Here is a 25,327-nt window from a genome sequence, read left to right as displayed (position 1 = left end):
AATTTACCGAACAGGCAGATTAATATTCTACCCAACCTTTTTCTAGTCCAAAACTAGACCACTGTAAACATAGGAGAGCGACTTCGTTTCCATATGTCCGTTTTTAATTGTAACATGACATGTAACAAGAATTACAGCACACTAGTCGTGGGGTGGCATGGTTTTCATTTATCAAACAGCTATGCAACTGTGACACTCCGTTTTGTCTCCTTAAAAGCAAAAGAACTGATTGCATCCATTATGCAGAAAGACTTTTGAAGTTGGTAGAGGCGGCTGACAAAGGTTAGTTCACATCAAAGTAAAGCCACTCACAGGGGCTTGAAGACGATCAGTCAGAAGCCAAGATCAGAAGAGAAGCGTCTGAGAAATTTGTCTCAGATTTTAGACAAAAGCATCTAGTTACGCCTTTTTGACAATTATATGCACACGGGGACACAGATCTAGCTGGATTCTCAGACTCACATTTAGCTCGCAGTAATATGCGAAGCACACTCCATCCAGGATGTAGAGGAGGGAGTTGCACTCACCAAAGGATGATTATCTGTGTCCGTTAGCATCCTGCAACAGTCTTTAAAGACGCAGTGCCACCATGTGGACATTCAAGGAGCCTTCTGTGGATTAAATTGCAATTTTATGAAAAGTCCAAAGAATTAATTAACCTTTGTAATAAAATAGGCGCTCAGATCTGGTTATTAAGACCATTTTACAATAAGGTTCCATTTATTAAAATCAATAAACTACAGCTATCATTAAATAACAGTGAAAAAGACTTCTAAAACATTTATTAATTTCAGTTTGTTAATATCAACATGTACTAAAACATTTAACCCCTTAAGCTCTGCAGTGTTTTTTTTGGAATTTTCGCCTAAATTTTACATACCCAAATTCAAATGTTTACCCTACACACATACAATTGAGGAAATGTAAAAAAAAATGGTGTCATTGGAAAGAAAACCCTTTGAACTATAAAATATGATTGTAATTTAGATCTGGTTATTAAGGCCATTTTACAATAAGGTTCCATTTATTAAAATCAATAAACTACAGCTATCATTAAATAACAGTGAAAAAGACTTCTAAAACATTTATTAATTTCAGTTTGTTAATATCAACATGTACTAAAACATTTAAAATAAAAAAAAGCTCATATTTTAATATTATTTAAAGGACCTGAGCTAACATGAACTATTAACTAACGCTGACAAAGAATATAGGCTACTGTAACAAAAGTAGGGCTCACTGATAGTTAATAAATAAACTTTAACTAATGGGACCTTATTGTAAAGTGTTACCAGAACGTATTATTCATTCTCCAGTGAGAAACACAGTGGAAACAAAACTAGACTAGTAACTAAAATTAGAAACAATATGGAAATACCAAAATAAAAAACGTTTCCATGTAAAGATTCATACTCATGCTGAGAAGTATCGCTGAGAGAAATTCAATACAGTACACAAGAGGTAAACAGGTATTAGAATAGATTCAGATGAGGAGAGTTAATTACACTATTAATTAAAAGTACTTAAAGTAGCAGTCAGTTTTGTTTTGTTGGCGTTTTCAAAGTTTTCCCCCCAGATAATAAATAAATGAATATATAAATCCACCTTATTTCTCAACACGGAAGTACGCTTTTACGGGGGGAAAAAATGGAGGATAAGAACGTAAGAAAGAATGCATTAGGCTATCAGAATAATGGCAGGATATGTTCCAACTTCTACTTCAGACTTCAAGAAGAAACTGGAGCACATCTAGTAATAAGTAAATAAATAAATTACCTAAATTGCAGCAAGAGTTGCCAGAGGGAAGTTTCTGTAAGTGAGGTCTCATTTTTTGCATTCAACTAACCTGGAAAGCCTTTTTCATAAAGTCTCCACTTGAGTGTCTTCATTATCAAATTGCTGCCAATTTGGACACACTCATCCTCTTCTGCAGTTCTTTGAAGCGGAGCAGATATTATTTTCCAGCTCAAATTGCATCTCAGTATTAATTCAGCTTACGTGGAGGAAGCTTCTTCTAATGTTTGGTATTTCTAAGGAAATTATTTGAATGTAGACATTCAGATTCAACAAGTAAATTCTTGCTATAACTTTACATATAGTTCCAGACTTCAAATATATATTTGTTATGGATAGTATACTCATCAAAGCTTTTGTAGCATAGAGTCTCACTTTTTCACAGACTCTGGCTACTGTTAATATGCACAAGCCTTGATCATTTTTTGTTTATGCCTCAGGCAATTTCATACTTATATGGACTAAAAAATGAGAAGAAATAGACTTTAGACATTACAGACGCAATATTGAATTTTACGCGGATGAAAACGAGGCTGTATTCACTTTATTTTAGCTGTAAAAGTGGGCACGGCATTTGTTTTATGGGCGTGGCTTCCTTTCTCATCCATGTCCAGTTATTTTTAGCTGTACAAAACAGCTCGCTTTGCTGCTTCATTTTGCAAACTAGTGTGTCTTACCATATTATTTTAATGTATTGTCTTCATTATGAACACACTGGTTTGTAAAGCAGTTGTACCGTTTACTGCACGTTGTTATTCTTCTCTTTATTTCCCTATAGTGGCTAATGGAAGTCTCGCCCATAGATTTACTTCCGCGTTGAAGAACAAGGTGGATATTTCTGATTCCTACTAAGTGGGTAGTGTAATGTGGGGTTCACTATAGGTGTATAATAATGAAAAGGGGTTGGATTATATAACACCAAATCTCATTTGTATAGCAAAAACGCACTGCGGATCTTATATGACCACATGACTGTGTCTGAAGACTCTTGCCTCTAAACCCCTACAGGGCTTATGTAAGATTCTGCACTTTGACAAGCTTCATCTAATGCATAGGATACCAATTCTGATGCCTTTTGCTCTTTACAAACACCAAATATAACAACCATCACTCGATATGAGCCTCAAAGGGGGGAAAAAGCAAGAGGCCGTATTAGAAATCACATCCTGTTTATGTTATCATCTCTTGTCCTTCCCTGTTCTTGTAAACTGCAGTCAGCGACATGAAGATCACCCCGTCACTGAAGCTTGGATAGAGTGCAGTCACCGCAATCTCGTTCAAATCAGAGAGCCAAATGGTTTACTGTGGTACTCAGAAAGGAAAAAAAATCTCTGTCCTTCATTCACTTTCAACAAGCGTTTGGAAAGCAATCACAAATGCACTTGACTTTAAGCAAAGTGATTTGACAGTGCTTGTGAAGTCACCGGGTCAGTCGGGTTACTCCATCACAGACCAAATTACAATCCATTACACATTTTTCCTTTGCCTGCACGGCCTGCCGCTTCCAAGATTTCTTTGCCAAGCTGTATCCCAATAGTCAAGTCCGTATGCCAACATGTTTATAATATCAAAAACTAATATTTGCTGAAAATTCATTTACTCTTAGGCCATCAAAGATGTAGATGAGTTTGTTTCTTTTTTTCAGATTTTGAGAAATTTAGCATTGCATCACTTTCTCACCAATGGATCCTCTACAGTAAATGGGTGCCGTCATGAGAGTCCAAACTCATCAAATTAACTGATGGACTTGAGTCATGTGGATTACTTGTGGATCAGCTGTTTTGACTCTGACAAAGTTGGTAAGTAATCTAACGCTAGATTTCTCCAAACCTGTTGTGATAAAGAAACAAACTACTACATCTTGGATACCTTATAGTTGCATTTAGCAGATTACAGCTGGGTGATAAGGTTTACATTTTGTGACAACACAAGCGATCAAGTAGTTGTTATATGCTATATAACATTTCACTTTATGTGAGTAGACTGTATATATATGCAGGTAAAGGTTGTACTATAGGCTACAGCTTTTTAAGTATGCGAATAGAGTGCTGCAGCCATGACATCAAAACCCAGAAGACAAATTCGTCTTAGGTTCCCTTGAGATTTTTCCTAGGGGTTTTTATAAAGGGATTTTTCAATCCATTAATAAAATTAGGTCTGTGGTAAACCGCACACACTCCCAGTCCAACTGGTCTTATGTTGCTACTTATTACAAACATGTCTTTTAAATTAAACAACTGCTTCAAAATGTAATTTTTTTCAGTATAGGTGTGTAATTTACTTTGTAGTGCAAAATGTCTAAGGAATGTCAATTTGCTGTATATGTACCACAGATCTTGTTTTACTCAAATCATAAACTCATATATACACAGTATTGTAAGACATATCTTTTTAAATATTTCTCTATAAAACTGACAAAAATTGAAAGACTTTGGAATTATAATGGAACTTTAATCTCGTGATTGCTACGACTTTATTCTTGAAATATTTTGATTTTTTTTTCTCAAAATATTACTTTAATCTCTTTATCTTATATTTTTTAATTTTTTAACATGGCACTATATTTCGACTTTATTTTCTAAATATTTCAACATTATTCTCGTAATTTGGATTTTTTTCTCAAAATATTACTGACTTTAATCTTGTAATCTAAGATTTTTAAAAAATAATCTTAACATGGCACTATATTTTATTTATTCTCATATTTTTGACTTTATTCTTGAAGTATTTCGACTTTATTCTCGTAATCTTAGATTTTTCTTTAATGTGGCACTATATTTTGACTTTATTGTCGTAATTTCGACTTTATTCTAGAAATATTAAGATTTTCTTCTTGTAATCTTAGATTTTTTATCTTTTTTTTTTTGAACGTGGCAATATATTTTCTCTTTATTCTTGTAATTTCAACTTTAATCTTGAAATATTACGATTTTACAAATAATCTTGAAATATTATGAATATTACAACTCGTGAAATTAATTTTAATATTTTTTAATGTGGCACTATATTTTGACTTTATTATTATTCTCGGGAATTTCGACTTTATTCTCATAATTTTTTTTTCTAAATATTATTATTAATAATCTCCTAATCTTCGTTTTTTTTTTTAACATGGCACTATATTTTGACTTTATTTTCAAACTATTTTGACTTTATTCTCATATTGCTATGACGTTAATCTCGTAATCTTAGATTTTTAAAAACACTATATTTCGACTTTATTCTCATAATTTCGACTTTATTCTCGAAATATTTTTGACTTTATTCATGAAACATTACAACTTTATTCTTGTAATCTTTTTACGTGTTTTTTTTATTTTTTATTTTGTATTTTTTTTAAACGTGGCTCTAAAAAACCCTCATATAGTTCACAAAGGTTAGACATATACATTTTTTTAAAATACAAAAAAACCCATTAGGAACTTTGGGTGCGTCCAGTTCTTTTCAAATGAGCGTTAAATCTGCATATTATTTACCTTAATCGTCAATGCATGTCAACCTGTGTTACTGTGTTGCCAAAGGGCAATCTGCTTCAGCATAGATGTCAAAGACATAGCAGCTATAAAAAGCCCAGGATTATTACCCAGAGATGGTTAGGAGAGATGGGTAAGCCAATGGATGTGCTAGAAAGAGTAGGTGAAAATGGTTCAGAGGCCTAAAAAAAGTTGTAGGAGGCAGAGAAAAGAAAAAAGAAAGTGGGGGAGGTAGAGAAAAGTCAGGAGGCTTTATCAACAGAATCAACAATGAGAGATACCAAGGGAAAAAAATCCACCCCAATACATTTGGATGCAAATGAGCAGCATTTTATTAGAAAAACATCCGGAATAGCGGGGCGAATATATGTGAACGGGGGTTTTGTATTGATAAATAACTCTAGCACACATCAGCTCTTCATTTCTTCTTTACTACCGCTGCTGCCTCAGCGGCTGCCGCCTCGGCTTCTGCCTTCAGTCTCTCCTCACGCTCTCGGAGAAACTCCCCGTACTCTTCTGGTGACAGGCTGACAGAGGGATGACAGGAGAGGAGGGGGGGGGAGCATGGTGAGAGTGACAGAGGAGGGAACAGACAGAGAAGACGGAGATTAGAGGCATATCAACAGATACATCCACATTACATTAGAATTTCAAACATTTCTAGCGATCGATTGAAATGCAAGGCGAGCATTGCTCTTCCCTCATGCACAAATGATGGGTCTGGGAAATGACAAGGTTCGGTTTAAGAAAAGACAAGACTCTGCTAACAGAACAGACACTGCTTTTTTGCCCGTCTAAATGTTGGCAAATTTCAATGGCTCAATGACATTTGATGTAGCAGAGACTGAGGATAGAAAAGGCTCTGGTAGCTGTCAAGCAAACACTCCTCTAATGAATAGTCTCAATACATGAGATAGCAGCATCCCTTACAATTTCTCAGCGTTATTAAGGCATTAATTATACAAAACATGAATTTTATGATTCATTTTTAAAAGGCTGCAGATCAAGCTCAATTCTCAACAGTGAGAAATGGCATAAAATTCCAAATGAGCAAGAGAACTGAAGTCATTGGTGCGCGTGTGAAGTAAGACTTGATTTATTCAGTCATTATTTATTTACATCTCTTATTAAGGTCTTTACTAGGTGGTGGGATGCCTGCAATATTTATACAAGAAAAAGATGGATGTTTAAAACTCACAGTAGAGACCAGGCATGCAGAAAACACAAAAGAAGCTGTTAATGCTTGAAAATAGTCTATCAAATCAATTATGCTTACATATGGATTTCTTCATAAAACTAACATTTTAATTTGAAAGATACATATACACTATCAGTCAAATGTTTTTAAACAATGATTTTCTGTTAAAGAAGACTCTTCTGCTCACCAAGTCTGCATTTATTTGATCTGAAGTACAGCAAAAACAGTACAATTGTGAAACATTTTCACTATTTCAGAAAGCTGCTTTCTATTTGAATATATTTTAAAATGTAATTTATTCCTGTGATTTCAAAGCTGAATTTTTAGCATCATTACTCCAGTCACATGATCTTCCAGAAATCATTCTAATATTCTGATTTGCTGCTCAAAAAACATTTCTTCTTTTTATTATTATTAAAACAGCAGTTTTATTATTAAAACAGCAGTAGACTTTTTTCAGGTTTCTTTGATAAACAGAAAGTTCAGCAGAACATTATAAATGTACTGTATTTATCATCACTTTTTATCAATTCACAGCATTCTTGCTAAAGAAAAGTTTTAATTTCTATGATTTCTTTCCTTTTAATCTCGTAATTGCTACAACTTAATTCTCATAATTCTGACTTTATTTCAACTTTATTATGATCTTTAATTTAACATTTTAACGTGGCACTATATTTTGAATTATTTCTTGTAATTTTGACTTTATTCTCAAAATATTTTGACTTTATTCTCGTAATCTGTGATTTTTTTTATTTTTAATGCGGCACTATATTTCAACTTTATTCTCAGAATTTTGACTTTATTCTTGAAATATTTTGATTTAATTCTCGTAATTTCGACTATTTCGACTATTCTTAAAATGGTAGATTTTCTTTTAAATTTTTAATGTGGCACTATATTTTGACTTTATTCTTGTAATTTTGACTTTATTTTCGAATTATTTTGACTTTATTTTCATAATTATGACTTTTTTCCCGTAATTATGACTTTACTCTTGTAATTTTTACTTTATTCTCAAAATATTTCAACTTTATTCTCGTAATTTCGTCTTTAAGTATTTTTTTTTATTTTAACATGGCACTATATTTAGAATTTATTCTTGTAATTTCAACTTTATTTTCGAAATATTTTGACTTTATTCTTATAATTTTGATTTTATTCTTTAAATATTTCAACCTTATTCATAAATTTCAACTTTATTCTCAAAATATTTTGACTTTATTCTCGTAATCTATGATTTTTAAAATTTTTAATGTGGCACTATATTTCAACTTTATTCTCGTAATTTCAACTTTATTCTCGTAATTTTGACTGTTCTTGAAATATTTCGATTTTATTCTCGTAATTTCGACTTTATTCTCAAAATATTTCAACTTCATTCTCATAATTTTGACTATTTTGACTATTCTCAAAATCTTAGATTTTCTTTAAAAAATTTAACGTGGCATTTATTCTCGTAATTTTTTCTTTATTTTCGAATTATTTTGAGTTTATTTTCGTAATTATGACTTTATTCTCATAATTACAACTTTACTCTTGTAATTTCTACTTTATTCTCAAAATATTTCGACTTTATTCTCGTAATTTCGTTTTTATTCTCAAAATAAAGCTTCATTTTCAGCATCATTATCCAGTCTTCAGTGCATGATCCTTCAGAAATCATTCTAATATGCTTACATGCCGCTCAAGAAAGATTTTTTATTATCAAAGCTGAAAACGGATGAGCTATGTAATATTTTTTCTAAAAAAAATGCATCAAAACTAACAATGTCTTGACCATCACTTTTAATAATTAATACGTCTTTTAATAATGAATACATTTTAATACATCCTGAACTGAAAAATGTCTACAGATTTTTTTTGTTATTCTGTAAGAACAGGAAAAATTGACTTGTATTGTGTGTTGTGAGGAATGCAGTAGAATGAATTTTAAAGGACTCTCACTCATTGACGACTCTGATGCCGAGGGATCTGGCTGAACCGATGATGCTCTTGACAACGTTCTGCATCGAGGTGTCTCGCAGCTTAAAGCTGTCATCCTGTGATTTGACCCGTGCAATCTCAAATACGGCCCTCACCGTCACCATACCCGCGATCTCATGCCCTGTATGGAGGAACAAGACGGGAGGGGAAAGAGAGGGTTGATGAAACACAGTAGCACAGAAAGAGAAACCAGCAGGAGGTGTGGTTGGTCGTGATTGAGAAAAATGGAAGTGGAGATGGAGCGAAGGGGAGAGGTAACGGAAAGAGAGGGGACGGGGAAAGAGTGGGTGCATAAGAAAGAATAATTGAGGTGGAGGGAAACGTACGAAAATGAAGCAAATCCATAATTCTCTTTTTTTAACATGCCACCTTCACCGCTGTGCTCCCCTTAGTAATTGCACAGCTCTCTACCAGTGCAGCTCATCATCAATATATCATCAGTCAAAAAAATTCAATCTGAACCAAAACACCCTGCAGGGGGAAGTCTGTCCATTACTGAAACATAAGGCGGCGGCGAGATATACAAATAGACTGCTGAGAGATGGAGGGAAGGATGTATGGCCACAGCCACCCTGGCTGTAATAGGTCTCGCTTACCAGTCTTTCCAGCTCCTTTTTCAATGCCGGCGGCCTGTTTCAAGAAGTAAGACACAGTGGGCTGCCCAATTTTCAGGTCATACGTCCTGTCCGACTGGAGAGAGGAAAAATGAGGTGAGCTCAGTCAGAAACACCATGCACATTCAAACTGACCCAGGACCCTCTGGTCATTTTGAGCCCAGGTGGATTAGTAATACAAAAATACACTGTATTTTTGTGTCTGTAAGATATATATATTATTAAGTTTCTTATGCTCACCAAGGCAGCATTTATTTGATCAAAAATGAAGCAGAAATCATAATATTAAATATGAAACATTATAACAATTTAAAATAACTATTTGCTATTAAAACATTTTTTCAGATATGACCCTGGACCACAAAACCAGTCATAAGGGTCAACTTTTGTGAAATTGACATTTATACATAATCTGAAAGTTGAATAAATAAGTTTTCCATTGATGTCTGTTTGTTAAAATAGGACAATATTTGGTCGAGATACAACTATTTGAAGTTTTGATATATTTACAGTAGGAAATTTACACATGATCTTTACTTCATACCCAAATGACTTCTGGCATAAAAAAAAATGATAGTTTTGGACTCATGCAATGTATTTTTGGCTATTGTTACAAATATACTCATGCTATTTATGACTGGTTTTGTGGACCAGGGTTACAAACATATTTGTGACCCTGGACCACAAAACCAGTCTTAAGTCGCTGGGGTATATTTGTAACAATAGCCAAAAATACATTGTATGGGTAAAAATTATAGATTTTTCTTTTATGGCAAAAATCATTAGGAAATTAAGTAAAGATCATGTTCCATGAAGATATTTTGTAAAATTCCTACTGTAAATATATCATTTTTAATACATATATTTTTGATTTGTAATATGCATTGTTAAGAACTTTATTTGGACAACTTTAAAGGCAAACTTCTCAATATATTGATTTTTGTTGCACCATCAGATTCCAGATTTTCAAATAGTTGTATCTCGACCAAATATTGTCCTATCCTAACAAACCATACATCAATGGAAAGCTTATTTATTCAGCTTTCAGATGATGTATAAATCGCAATTTTGAAAAATTTACCCTTATGACTGGTTTTGTGGTCCAGGGTCACATATTATTCCTGTGATGGCAAAGTTGAACTTTCAGCAGCTATTACTTCAGTCTTCAGTGTCATATGATCCTCCAGAAATCATTCTAATATGCTGATTTGCTGCTCATTTATCAACTACTACTGATGCCCAGTTATTAATAATGGTTCTTATAATCATCAATGTTTAAAACAGTTATGCTGGTTAATATTTATGTAGAAACTGTGATACATTTTTCAGGATTTTTCAGGATCAAAGATGAATAGAAAGTTCAAAAGAACAGCATTTATTTGAAATCTATAATTTTGTAAAATTATAAATGTTTTTACTATGACTTTTGATTAGTTTAATGTTCTCTTGCTATAAAAGCATTCATTTCTTTATTTTAAAAAAAAATATCTTACTGAACCCAACTTTTGAACGGTGATACATTTTTATCTTTGGTAGGTATGTTTGCATAAAATGCTGTGATATAGATTTCCTATTCTACGCTAAATCAAATGATGCAAATAATTTGCTTTAAATTGCCATTAAACACTGCTTAAATTCTCCATCTAGGCTCTTCTCTATTTTTCTCTATTATTATCAAAATGACTTTAGAACTTTATATTTAAATAAATGCTTACAATATAGGTTACATATGGAAGGAGATCAAGGAAAATACCAAAAATATAATAATGAATCATACCTAAAGTGTGTAAAAATTCTATAAATATGACAAATAAAATTATGGTAACACTTAACAATAAGGTTAATTGACTAGTATAGTTGACTACATTAATTAATATAAACTAAGAATAAACAATACTTCTTCAGCATTTATTAATCTTAGCTAATGTTAATTTCAGCATTTGTTTTACTAATGCAGTATTAAAATCACAAGTTGTGTTAACATTAGTTAATGCACTGTGAATTAACATGAACAATGAAAGTATTTTTATTAACTAACATTAACAAAAATTAACAAACAGTGTATTAAATGTATTGTTCATTGTTTGTTCATGTTAGTTAATGCAAAGTGTTACCAAAATAAATTCTATAAATGATACAAATAAGAGAAATAAATTAAATTGCCTGAGAAAAACCTGTTCTTTCCCGAAAACTAAAATGCTTGGTGATCACTGGCGTCCAAGTTCAGCTTCAGTTTTACAAAGTTTGTTACAAAGAACTAATAAAAGTTATTAAAAAGTTTATCCCTTTGTTGTCTTATCATGCCTAAGGCACCAAGTGAACCAGGACTGCAACTGTTGCCCCTCAAAAAAATTAAGTAAAAAAAAAAACTCACTATAAGCACAATCATTAATAAAAGCTTTGCTTGCCAACAAAACAAAAAGAGAAAATATGAATAAAACCCATGTTGTGTGAATAGAATCTAAATGAAGTAAAATGTCAGTGCATAAAATCATACAAAAAAACCAAATGATAAATAAACCTCACAATATCTAAGAGAACCCTTATATACGGCAACTAAATCCGCAGCATTATGGATTGCATGCGAGTTTGTTTTTGACGATTATCTATCGAGACAGAAGGTTATTTTGGTTTTCGGATTTGTGGGCGTCAGGCTATCGCTTTCGGTCTATCAGTCTCATCGCACATAGCGGGTGGTATCACTACCACTATCGTCTTTGAGTGTGAGAGGAGCTAAAATCCTATAGCATCCAATAGAGTCTCTGGAGCCTGACAGAATCTCATTGGCATCCATAGACTCTGACAGCCTCTCATAAACTCACAGTCGAGTCGAGTGAAGCCAGATGCACGCATCCACACCCCACGTTCCCCCGGCACACACCCTCGACAGTCAGGCCTGCCGAAACCAACGCTTTAAGGCAGGGATTAGTCTGCATAGAGAGGCTCAAAAACAATGAGTGTGCAGCAGACAGCTTAATGGGACAACTGGGACTTCACAAGCAGTCTGACTCGGGGAGACAGCCTGGCTAAAATGCATCGCAGCCATCCAGCTCAAGCCTAAAGCAAGCATTGTACTGCGAACTCAACCAGAATATTCTCTACACCCCCTGGAGCTAAAGATCACGTAGCCCAGGCTAATCTTCAATCCCTGTCGAATCCTCATCAGTATAGCGAGGGGACGCTAGCTTTAGGGGCTAATCTGCCTGTAGGACTTGAAGAATGAATCATAAAAAGACATTTTCCCTTTGTTTGGCAATGGAGTTTTATATTCTGGATGTTTTGAAAGGATGAATAAACATTCTGTCAACATTTACTCAACCTCCTGTCTTTCGAAACCACGTCTGCCTTTATCTTTTGTGGAACATAAAGACAGTATTTATAGCAGGATATCCAAACTTCTCTTTTCTATACAATGGAAGCTGTTATATGGCTTGCAATAGTACATGAGTCATATTGACTCTTTTTATCTTGCCTGCAAGCTTTTTCTAGCTTGACAGCCCTTGGTCATAATTTACTTTCATTGTTGAGGCTTTCTGAAGAATGTTCACTCTGTTGTTTTTCATACAAAATAAAGAAAAAGCACATGAGGTGAGTAAATGATGACTTGATCTTTGATTTTTTTACATTGTACAATTTAAAAATTTAAAGCAAGAACTGACCTTAACTTTGTGATGTTATGCTACATAAAACATAACAGAACAAAAACAGCAGACAGGCTGAATGAGAATGCAAATTCACGCTCTGACAGCAGGTGGCGCTTATGGAACAGCAGCAAAACAGTGTTTCCTTGGTTACAGCTGTAAACAAAGCATGTCGAAAAACTCAGACCGTATTTCCTCCCTCAACTTCAAAATCGACCTATATCGCTGTTTTACCTTTTTTCGTTGAGGGTGCATTATCTTCTTTGCATGCTCACTTTGCAAAGACTGGGTCGGTACTTCTGCAATGATGTAGGATGATTTTGAAATGATTTTTGAAGTTGAGGGAGAAAATACGGTCTGAGTTTTTCGACATACCCAACTGTCTTGAGCTAGAATACACAGAGTTCAGGGAGAGTAAGACAAGATGAGCGTTTGAGATTAAAAAGTATTTAAACTGTATTTTTTAAATGAAAATAAGCAATCGTTTCGCTAGATAAGACCCTTCTTCCTCGGCTGGGATCGTTTACAACCGCATTTAAAAAAAATGAAAAAAATCCTGAAACGTTTTCCTCAAAAAAACAATTTCTTTACGACTGAAGAAAGAAAGACATGAACATCTTGGATAACAAGGGGGTGAGGACATTATCTGTAAATTGTTGTTCTGGAAGTGGACTTCTCCTTTAATAGTTCTAAAAGTTTTCCAACCATTAGTCAGAAGTGTATGCAGTTAACAGGGATATCCTCTCAAATAACGAAGCTGTCTGCATTGCTTTGGCACTTTTACTGGTATGCTATTTTTTGCAAATTCATATCTGCTTACTTTTTGATCCTCAGCACTAATTAATTGTGTAACTTGTACAATTACATTATACAGCTGGTTAAGGAGAGTTGCACTATTACATATCTAAGATGTAAACAATAATAAAAGAGGATATGCTCTGATTAACTAAAACTAAGAATGTTTTCATTAATTTAAAAATTTGATGAAAAATGTAAGAAAATTACACAAAAATCTAAAATGTTGAAATGAAATAAAACAACTGTAGGCTGAAATATTGAAATGATAGTGTTGTTTTAAAATTATTAATATGCTATTATAGTATTTATTAATATGTTGAATTCATATTTTTCCTTAGCATTTTTGTGGTTTTGTTTTATATATGGGCCATTCTATGGAACTGGTTCAAAGTCTTTTTCCACAAATTTTGTATGTATGCAAATTGTATAATATCCAAGGTACACATTTTTAGTAATTGTGCAATTAATTCTCATATTGTATTTTTTTTGTAGGATGTAGGATGTTTTGGTAGCGACCACATCACATTACAGAATTTTAACTCACACTACTAAAACATACTAAAACACAAAAAAAAATGCATAACTGTACTAAAATGGTGTTTATTTCCCCCAAATAAAGGAATATGTGTTCCCTTTTGTCACCACGGAAACAATGATGACATGTTGACATTTGAATACTTAAATGCAACATCCACTGGCAGTTATACCTTAACTCTGTATAAGCAATTTCTGAGCACAGCTCACAGACTTCAGAATATGTAAAAATGAAGTTATTTTTTATTATTGTAAAAAAAAAGATGAGAAATGATCATGTCAACAAGTCAAAAAACACAGTGAGCTGTTGCAGGTGTATTCAAAGAACGAATGATGAATGACAACAGCATGGGGTGCACGTTTCCCTCTCTCTCCCCCTCTGAAAACGTCTTGCATCTGGTCCTGGAACGAGAGCTGATGTACCTGCAGAGCAGCGCCAACAACAAAGGCTGACAATTCCCACCCTCGGGCAACCACAACTGACAGGACAACACAAAGGGATGAGCTAGATGAAGGTGACATTGCTGCTGAAGATGTCTAGTTCTACTTCATGCAACAGAAGTCTCCGAATTCAAACTGTGGCAGAACTGGACCACGGACACTCATTTAATCGGCTCAGAAGAAAAGATTATGTGTTTGGTTTCTGACTGAGACCGAGCATTAGACATGAGCCAGAGACATTAAAACACCCCAGACTAGATTGGGTGGCAGTGGCGGAGCATAATGTGGCCATATAATTTCCTCACAATGTCTGCACCGCCATCTGGATCGCCACAGCGTCACCCCATTTTGCTTACAGACACAGAGGGTTATCGAAACTGGGACTTCCAATTGAAATCACACAAGAGCTTTGCAACAGTTCGGTAATGTAAAAGAGATGGAGACCTGTAATGAGAACTCTCATTTCACGCAGTCGTGCCACTTTAAAATTTGTGAGCAATGACCCCTCTGTAATAAAAAGCCATTTCTCACAACCTTCATAATGGGCCTTTGCTCAAATGCCCCTGCACTCTGTCGTCGACTCGGCAAGCATTACTAACAGCCATCAATCCATCTTTATTTAAAAGACTGAGAATATGAGGAGAAAGTGCTAGACCTCTCATTTCGTTACAGAGGGCGGATGAAAAATGGGAGAGACTCGATTAGAAGAGACAGAACGATCGTACGAGAGAAACAAAGACTAAAAGGTGTCAAGGAAAAAAGCTGCTAATGCACACAATTGAGGAATCCATCAAACGGCCTCATTTCTCGGAGAAACCTGGAGTAAATTCACGAACACACAAGTGCGTCCTTGACAAAAATGTTAGAATAAACGTGCTGACACTCCCTGAGAAGGTGAGCGAGGAGATAAACCCAGGTCAGATGAATGCGGCATACGCCGCATCAATGACTGTTCCTCATTTACGAGTCACGCTCAGATCGGAAAAGCTCCGTTCTTCTGTTTAATCCACTTCGCTCAATACCTTCATTTGATCATAATGTCAGTAGAAGGCCTAATCCGCGCTTTGGCATTCGAGACGCATCTAATGCTGTTTGCTAATGCTCCTGGGATGCGAATGTAAACGAGCACCTCCGGGGACACATAAAATGAGAAAACAAGAAGCAAAACAAACAAGAGCGAGATTGATTGAAAGCAATAAGATGCATTATGAGGCCCTCAAGACGTCACATCTGTGACTGATCGGTAAAGCGGTGTTGACGTGAAAACAGTACTCCTAATTAGTGGTTACATTACCTTCACGTTGATCTTGATGGGAAGAGGAATGCCTTCTTTGAGGTCTTTGGTTTTCTCATTGAAGTCCTTGCAGAAGGCCCCGATAGGAATCCCTTTCTGGAAAAGGAAAAACATTCAGAAAGGTTTAGACCCACACACATTTTAGCCCGTTATTCATTGTGGCATTCTTTTGATGAATTCCAATAGCCATTTAGAGTGGCTGCATGGTGTCAATCATTCGATAACTCATTGGTGCACTGTGAATGCCTCGGCATGCTTGGATGCCTGCGTGAGTGAGAGAGAAAGCGAACGAGAGAGGCTAGTGGAAGCCTATTTACCCAAGGGTGTGAGTGTGAGTGTATGTGTGTGTGTATGTCAGAGTATGGCAGTCATCATGCCTCTGAGACTCCAGATAAATTAGATTCTCTTTTCCTGGCCCTTGCCAGGCAGAAAGCTAAATGTATAGCTGACATTAAGTCAACACTGGCTGCCATTTCTCCTGTGCGGCTTCACCAGAGCATGAGTGTTTTCTGTGGGTTGACTGCAGAGGCGGCTGCTAATCTGTAATCTTATTACAGTTGTAAAAGTTTTCCTTGCACTTGAACTTTGCAAAGGATCCATGGTGACTGGAACAATCATTTCATCCTGTGGTCGATGTGACGGAGCTATTAGGAGTGGGCTGCTGATGCAGTTTCAATTAGACACCACACCCACAGATCACTCTCAGTGCATCCACTGACCGTTTGACCCATATTGCACTCAACTTTGAAGACCTTAGATCTTTGAAGCAGATATTCATAAGCAGAACTGTTTCAGAGTTATGTCTGAAATAATGCAGTTGTCAAAATTCAAAAGTTTACATACACCTTGGAGAATCTGCAAAATGTTAATTATTTTACCAAAAAAAGAGGGATCATACAAAATGCATGTTATTTTTTATTTAGTACGGACCTGAAAAATATATTTCACATAAAAGATGTTTACATTCAGTCCACAAGAGAAAATAATTACCCTGTTTAAAAGTTTACATACACTTGATTCTTAATACTGTGTTGTTACCCGAATGATCCACAGCTGTTGTTCATGAGTCACTTGTTGCAGAAAAATTCTTCAGGTCCCACAGATTCTTTGTTTTTTTTCAGCATTTTTGTGTATTTGAACCCTTTCCAACAATGTTGGTATGATCCATAACGATCCATCTTTTCACACTGAGCACAACTGATAATGCAACTGCAACTGTTACAGAAGGTTCAAATGCTCCAGAAGGAAAAGCAATGGATTATGAGTCAGGGTTGAAAACTTTTGAACAGAATGAAGATGTGTACATTTTTCTTATTTTGCCTAAATATCATATTTTTTCCATTTAGTACTGCCCTTCAGAAGCTACAGAAGATACTTACATGTTTCCCAGAAGACAAAGTAAGTTAAATTTACCCTGATCTTCAAATTCAAAAAGTTTTCACCCCCCAGCTCTTAATGATCCCGTTTCCTTCAGAAGCATCAGTGAGTGTTTAAACCTTCTGTAATAGTTGCAAATGTGACCCTGGACCACAAAACCAGTCATAAGATTTCCTGAATAAATAGGCTTTCCATTAATGTATGGTTTGTTAGTATAGGACAATATTCGCCCGAGATACAACTATTTGAAAATCTGGAACCTGAGGGTGCAAAAAATCAAAATATTAAGAAAATCACCTTTAAAGTTGTCCAAATGAAATTCTTAGCAATGCATATTACTAATAACTTTACAATATATTTTTGGCCATTGCTACAAATATACTGAGATATATATAAGACTGGTTTTGTGGTCCAGGGTTAAATATGAGTCCCTCAGTTGTCAGTGTGAAAAGATTAATCTCAAAATACACAAATACACAAAACGGCTGAAAAACAAAACAAAACAAAGAATCTGTGGGATTCCTGAAGGATTTTTCAGAAAAACAGTGGGCAGTTTAACTGTTCAGGACAAACAAGGGACTCAACAACTATCACTAAACAAAAAAAACAAAACAACAAAAACAAACAGCTGTGGATCATTCAGGTAACAACACAGTATTAAGAATCAAGTGTATGTAAACTTTTGAACAGGGTAATTTTTATAAATTCAACTATTATTTTCTCTTGTGGACTATATGTAAACATCTTTTATGTGAAATATCTTATTCTTATTCAGGTTAGTACTAAATAAAAAATAACATGCATTTTGTATGTATTTATTTGGTAAAATAATTAACATTTTATAGATTCTGCAAGGTGTATGTAAACTTTCAACTTCAACTGTACGTACCAACCCGATCTCACGGCAATTCATACATATTTTACAAGGTGGCTGCCAAACGATCTGGCTTGTACGAATTCATACATTTTGTGAAAAATCGTATGTATTTTGAATGAAATGATATGACAACCTTGCCCCTAAACCAGGGTGGGTGAGGTTGTACAAATTAGCCACTTCGTAAAATACAAACAAATTGGTCTTGAGATAGTGTGTATGTACCGATTACTACTATAGAATGTCCTATTAACATACAATATTGTTTCAGCATTTGGGGTCATGTAATTTTAAAATGTAAAATGATGGAAAATCTGAATGTTCAACATCATTACTCCAGTCTTCAGTGTCACGTAATCCTTCAGAAATCATTCTAATATGCTGACTTAATGCTCAGGAAACATTGAAAAGTAGTTTAATATTGTACCGTTTAATATTTTTGTGAATATATGATACATATTTTCAGGGTTATCTGATAAATAGCATTTTTAAAATGTCTTCATAAACTTTATAAACTCTTTTTGAACTTTATAATCATCTTTACTGTCACTTTTGATAAATGTAATGCATTTTTGCAGTTTAAAGAAGTATTAATGTTTTTTTAATAATATCTCGCTGACTCCAAACAGTAATGTATTTCACTCATTTTCCTGTATACATGATCACAGACTGCTGAGCAATTATTTGACTTTTTTCATACTACTGATGCATCAAATTGAGTTGTGTTGGCATTCAGAAATAATTTAAGAAGATGAATTGAAATTCAAAGAAAATCATATAAATAGAATTTTTAACCAAGCAAAGTTAGTACGACTAGACTAACTGAAATGGAATTCTAAAGTTTGCTCAAACTGTTATGTATTTTAGATAAACTTGCATATAAAAACAACATGAACTGAGCTTGGTCACTTTAAATAGGTCAGTCAGACCTTTCCTGTCTAAGTAGGCAGTTCTTGGCCAAAATAAGCTGCAAAATATAACAGACTTTTTGGCAAAGTCAAAAACACATCCCTTATGTGATATACGGGCCAAGATAAACAGCACCTTTTGGCGTAAAGTAAATTTGCAAAGAACTTCCTTCAAAGTGCCACTGGTGTTTGATCCTAACTTATAAATACTGATGAAATCTTTTCAGATTAGTTCAAGCAAACACTGTCATGCAAGAACAGCAAACGTTTCCCCACAAATCCAGAGGTATTACCGTTCAGCCAGTACGTTGCAAAATAATCAAAAAAAAAATTCAACACTAATGAAATGAAAAACAAAAGCCCCGGATGGCAGGCAGGCAGCCCATCTCCCTCCTGACTTGCTTATTAATAGTAATCCCATGTCAACCCACTAGCATCTCCCCGAGCTCTGACTTCAGCGAGAACAACAGATCTAAGTAAACAAGAAAGGCGGCGGGTGATTCCTAATTAAATATGGATTAATATTAAACCGAGGTTGTTAGGGAGAGCCTCAAAAACACTTGGGCTGCGATTCCACACCGGTTCCTCCACCCGCTGCTTTATAACTCCCTTTAAAGTTGTTGTTTTTGGTCTGAAAGAAGTTCAAACAAGCAAAGCCACTTGGTGGGATGCAGAGCATAGCAGACAGATCTGTGAAGAAGAGGTCGTCTGATAGGTGGGGGGGAAGAAGGCAGGCAACGAGGATGAAAGGTTATGCCGGTGTACCGACATCAGACGCACAAGACATTCAAACTGTGCCAAACAAAGGAAGAAACTACAGTAATTGTGCTTTGTGTAGCACTTTTAATGCCGTAAGTGAAGCCATTACAAAAATGGGAATCTGCAGTTGGTTGAAACGACAAGGCTTGAAGATGAAGATTGCTCTGGCAGTCTTTACAAAATAAAGCTCCGGATGACCAAGACGTTGTGCGTTTAATGGCGAATACATTCACTTTCGAGCGCAGGCCAAATTGCCAGTCTAGCTCTCTAAAAACCCAAATCTAATCATCCAGAAGTCAAGCAGTCCAATTAAACCTCGCCTTTCCTCAAGTGCGTCTGATAAAAGCAAGGCAGCAAAGAACAAAATGGCTGCAGTACATCACCTTGACGGAGGCGTGCTACCAACCTTGGACGGCGCACGTTATTTATTATCTCAGATGAATATTAAAAGTGTTTATCATATCAATACCCTCTAGGAAAAAGCAGCCATTTGCGGTGAAGGTTCTGACGGAAGAAAAATCCTGGGTGAATTGTGTGAGAAGATAACCAGACACCAGCAATCATGCTCATAGATCTATTTGTTATGAAATATGTTCTTTGGGAAGCAAACAACTCCCTAACAGGGGGAATAATTTAATAACCAGACTAAAACCCCACTTCATCTAATATACGTTGTGCATGGTATCTGCATCCGCATTGTGTTTGTGATTCACAAAACATCCTGTCCTTTATTCATTCTTTTCATCAGTTCTCCCGCTTTGCATTTGTTTCATTATTATAACGTAAGCTTTCAGCTTCAGCAGTTCTTTTTAACGAGAAGGCCGCTGACATGGTTGAATGACAAAAAGAGTGAGAACTGACTTGGAAAGTAAAAGTTGGATTGAGTGCCACATATATAAAGGTGTCTAATAATAGTGCACACACACGTGTGCATATTTCCTGGGAGGACAGAGAAGAACAGTGTTACGTTCGTGTCATGTCCCCTATGAGGGCAATAATGAAGATCAATACTAACATTCAGGAGGTCCGTTTGACAAAGCGGGTGAAAGGCTTCAGAGCGCTGATGTATGGAGAGGCCATAGGGGACCCGCATGAATAAAGGATGCATGTGTGAGGGCTGCGAGCTCATTCCATTAAAGAGAAGCAAAAGGAAAAAGGAGCACGGTGGTGGGTTCAAGTGGTTCAATCACTTTACAGCAAAGCCTCTGAGGAGAAGGCATTAGAGGACAGTGTGACTTCCAACTAAGTGAAAACCTGCGTAATTAAATGCATGAATAAGAAATTAAGCAAATTAAAATTGTTAACAGTTCACGTAAGGAAAGAACAGAACATTGCACGGGTCAGTTAAGGGGATAGAAGATGCCGGACAAAAGCCTTCATCAGTGATGGGAATTGCTTTACTTGAAAATGAAGTTGCAGCAAAATGAGGCACTTAAAAAGATGCACCAAAAAAATTTTAATTGTGTCGTTTATGCCTTTTTCACCCTGATGCTGTTCTAAACTTGTGACTTTGGTTTTCCATGGAATTACAATAAAATAGAGCTGAAGGTTTCACGGTTCAAAAATCACACAAAAGCACCATTAAAGTAGTATTAATTATAAAGTATTATTTGATACACTAGCAGTCAAAAGTTTTTGGACAGTAAGATTTTTAAACTTTTTTTAAAACTTTTTTTATTTGATCTAAATTACAGCAAAAACAGTAATACTGTCAAATATTTTTACTATTTAAAATAACTGCTTTCTATTTGAATATATTTTAAAATCTAATTTATTCCTGTGTTCAAGGCTAAATTTTCAGCATCATTACTCCAGTCTTCAGTGTCACATAATCCTTCAGAAATCATTCTAATATGCTGATTTGTGTTCAAAAAACATTTTTATTATTATCAATATTTAAAAGTTGAGTAAATTTCTTTGATGAACAAAAAATTCTTTGATGAACAGAAAGATCCAAAGATCAGCATTTATCTGAAATAAAAAGCTTTTGTAACATTATACACAATACCATTCAAAAGCTTGGAGTCTTTATCTTTTTGTTACAAAAGATTTCTATTTCAGATAAATGCTTTTCTTCTGAACTTTCTATTCATCGAAGAAACCTGAAAAAAAATCTACTCAACTGTTTTCAACATAATTATTATAATAAATGTTTTTGAGCAGCAAATCAGAATATTAGAATGATTTTTGAAGGACCATGTGACTGAACATGTGGCTAAAAATTCAGTTTTAAAATCACAGGAATAAATTACATTTTAAAATATATTCAAATAGCAAGCAGTTATTTTAAATAGTAAAAGCATTTCAATTTTTTCTGTTTTTGCTGTACTTTGGATCAAATAAATGCAGACTTGGTGAGCAGAAGAGACTTTAAAAAAATAAAATAAAAAAAAACATTAAAACTTTCCATTAACTGTTTGTATATTTTCATTTTCATTTGGTTTTTAAATGTACAGTTTTTTAATATTCCCATTTGTCCTCAATTTTTTATTTAATTTTTTGTCATTTTTAGTACTTCCAACTTATTTTATTTTGTTAGATGCCAAAGCAACATTTCTAATTTCGTAGAAAAGTTTTTAATCTAATATTTATACTCACTTTATTTCTGCTTTTTTCAGTTTATGAAAACAATTTTCAATAGTTTTTATTAACAAAAACAACACTGCATTAAAGGCATAGTTCACCCAAAAATGAAAATTCTGTCATGAACTACTCAGCCTCATGTCGTTCCAAACTCGTAAGACCTTTGTTCATATGGAACACAAATTAAGATTTTTTTTTATGAAATCTGAGATTACTGATGACTCAAATAGACTATTTTAACAAAGTCCTTACCACCTTTCTGGGCCTTGAACGTGGTAGCTGCATTACTGTCTATGCAGCTCTCAGATTTCATCAGAAAAAATTTTATTTGTGTTCCAAAGATGAATGAAGGTCCTACGGGTTTGGAACGACATGAGGGTAAATAATCACTGACAGAATTTTCAATTTTGGGTGAACTAACCCTTTAAAGTCCCCTGTATGGTGTTACATCATAAATCTTAAACAGCTTTGTGCAACTAACAAAAGAAAATTTAACTCAAAATTTCTCCTTTTGTGTTCGATGAAAGAAAGTAAGTCATACAGGTTCGAAACAACATGAGGGTGAGCAGATGATGACAGAATGATGAATGAAATTTCACTGCCGACAATACAGATACAGACAATAAGAACAAAGAATAAAGAACAAAGAATAAAGAAGTGGGAGAGGCATAGCTACAGTTTCTTTCAGAGGGCTCTCTTAGTGTGGGATTTAGAGGACACGGCACTGCATGTTCCTTCCTCGTGTGCGCTGATATGTAACGGTGAGTGAAACAGAAGTGCAAAAAAGGGCGTGTGTACACAAGCATGACAGGGGACGTGGCCTCGGGGCAGCAGGCAGGATTAATTGCCCCTGGCACCCAAGGACGGGCAATTCATTGCCCACGCCAGATTCTTGAAAGATGGGGGCGAGACGGGTGGTGTAGAAGAGGGGTTAATTAAACTCTGCAGTGTGAGACACTCTAATTAATTACTTCGGTTCCCCTTCCCTAATTTAATGTGCTGAACTCTTCCTGTTTTATTACATTCTTCCCTATATGGGTGTCATACAACTGATTAGCCTCATACTACCAGTCCAAACCCATCCAAGATCTCAGGAGAGAAATGGGCAAGGCCTTGTACTGGGAAGGGTCCTGAGTCCTGAGCTTTTCGAGCGCAAAGAGGATTAATGCTGATTTGCTTGATCCACAGAATGTTTGCATCAGACATTGTGGAATACTAACATAAAAGTTTGTCAGAATGGCTAATGGCTCTATCTTTGATCATCCCAAATTCCCCTCTAACCTCAAACGCATCTAAAAACACATCTCTCTCTCTCTTTTTTTTTTTAAGTACAAACAGTGATGATTAATGCATTCAAAGCGAATGCCACAGGGCGAGACGTGCCACCGGGGACACGTTATTTTCGGGTCAATTTTACGGCGCATTTTTACAGCCAATATTGATAGCTATACCTACTTAGTCTGGAAAAAAAATAACATGTTGCACATCTAGATGAGCGAGCAGCCTCACCGCGTCCTTGAATATGAGGTTTGCTGCCTTGAAATCGGTTTATTAAACCAGAACAAACAGATTTATTTACAGATATTAAAACGCAGGGTGAAGGTCTAAGACACACCGAGCGGCTCTGCGGCATTGAAAAAGTTAAAAAGGACAATAAACGCTCTGAGGGAGCCGTATCTGTGCCGTCTGATGGAAATCAGCGAGTGTGAAAAGATTTCATTAAATGTATGTTATTAAAGTAAAGAGCCCAATTCCTCAGACCCATTCGTCAGAGAATTACATCGCATCAGAGGATGTCTTATCTTATCCAAGCTCTGCAACATCGCAGTCGGTTAATCAGGAAGGCTGATAATTAACCGAGTATCATTATCAGTTGAGCCAGGGTTGGTTTTAATAGTAAGATTTATAGATATTTTAGGTTTCAGAAATAAAAGGAAGACTTTAAGGTGCGGATTCATGATCAAAAGCAGTCTATCAAGCTGTGCTCTCACTGGGAGAATCTTCCAGCCTGTAAGACAGATTGTTTCACTGGGCTGGAGCATGTGTGGTGTCAGCTAAGAGCTCTAATGCGTAGCAGATGGGTGCAGTGAGGAATGTCTTGGGACGAGCTTCTTCCAGTGCACACCTGGGGCACCAATCAGGCTTGTAACATTTCCAAAAGGCATTTTTTCCCAAGTCTTTACTAACTTTATGAGGGCGAAAGTGTTGACTGTGCACTGCTGGACTTTTGTTGTCTCATTTTCTCCACCTTCCTCACTCCCTCCCTGCTGAAAGCTAGCCAGATCAGAGTGACCTTCAACCACTTCAGCCCCACGGGGACTGAAGGGGGGAGAGAGAGAGAGAGAGAACAGAGTAGGGGGTGGAGCTAACAAAGGCGAAAAAAATATTGAAAGCAAGGAATGGAAAATGTCTGGAAAGCAGTGGTGCGCACAGACGACTGTGACAAGAAAGATGACTTTGCCTTCTCTACGCCTTTCTTTCCCATCTGGCTGATTAAAACTCCAAGATGACCCCTCGCTATGAATAAATGAGGTGAACACTGTAAAGAAAAAATACAAGAGAAGTAACCTTTGATTTCACACAGGCCATAAAGCGAACAGAAGCTGGCTTGTCAGAGCGGTTGTGGGGAAAAAAAAAAAATTAACAGATAATGAGATTCAGCTCAATCTTCTGTCACACTGGTGCTCTGATCATGCAAGAGCAGTTTCTACCTCAAACTCATTAATATTAAGTTTCCGCCTCAACTTTTTCTCCTCATTCTACATAATTAAAACAGACCGATGTGTATATTCAAAGGGGTCAGTGCATGTCAAATCATATAGGGCTGTTGATGTAGCATGTTATGTTCACAGCTTGTTTTTGCAGCATTTCATAGTTTTTTCAGCCCCCTGAAGTATTCATTATTTCCAACAAATGTCTTATCTGGGAAGCCACGTTTAGGGTATAATAATTCAAAAGTTATGATTGCCTGGCTCACAGGAATTGGTAGACAGATAGAAAATGTTGTTAATTTGATTCCGCTTGTCTTCTGGGTACAAATATTTTCCTAATTG

General features: G+C 35.5%; 1 protein-coding gene across 1 annotated transcript in view; it reads right to left on the bottom strand.

The window, feature by feature from the left end:
• Positions 1 to 5,581: 5,581 nt before the first annotated feature.
• Positions 5,582 to 25,327, bottom strand: part of mrpl11 (mitochondrial ribosomal protein L11) — a 39,401-nt gene continuing 19,655 nt past the window's right edge. The window contains exons 3-6 of the mRNA XM_051127505.1: positions 15,774 to 15,869; positions 9,048 to 9,141; positions 8,413 to 8,572; positions 5,582 to 5,794 (exon numbers count right to left, since the gene is read on the bottom strand). Of these exons, the coding sequence (XP_050983462.1) occupies positions 5,686 to 5,794; positions 8,413 to 8,572; positions 9,048 to 9,141; positions 15,774 to 15,869 (459 nt within the window). The 3' untranslated portion in view covers positions 5,582 to 5,685. The remainder of the gene's footprint in view (positions 5,795 to 8,412; positions 8,573 to 9,047; positions 9,142 to 15,773; positions 15,870 to 25,327) is intronic.

This window comes from Labeo rohita, chromosome 14 (assembly GCF_022985175.1).
Source record: "Labeo rohita strain BAU-BD-2019 chromosome 14, IGBB_LRoh.1.0, whole genome shotgun sequence".
In the NCBI taxonomy this organism is placed as follows: Eukaryota; Metazoa; Chordata; class Actinopteri; order Cypriniformes; family Cyprinidae; genus Labeo; species Labeo rohita.
Note: the sequence above shows the minus strand (reverse complement) of the source record. Positions and strands in the feature narration are given on the sequence as shown.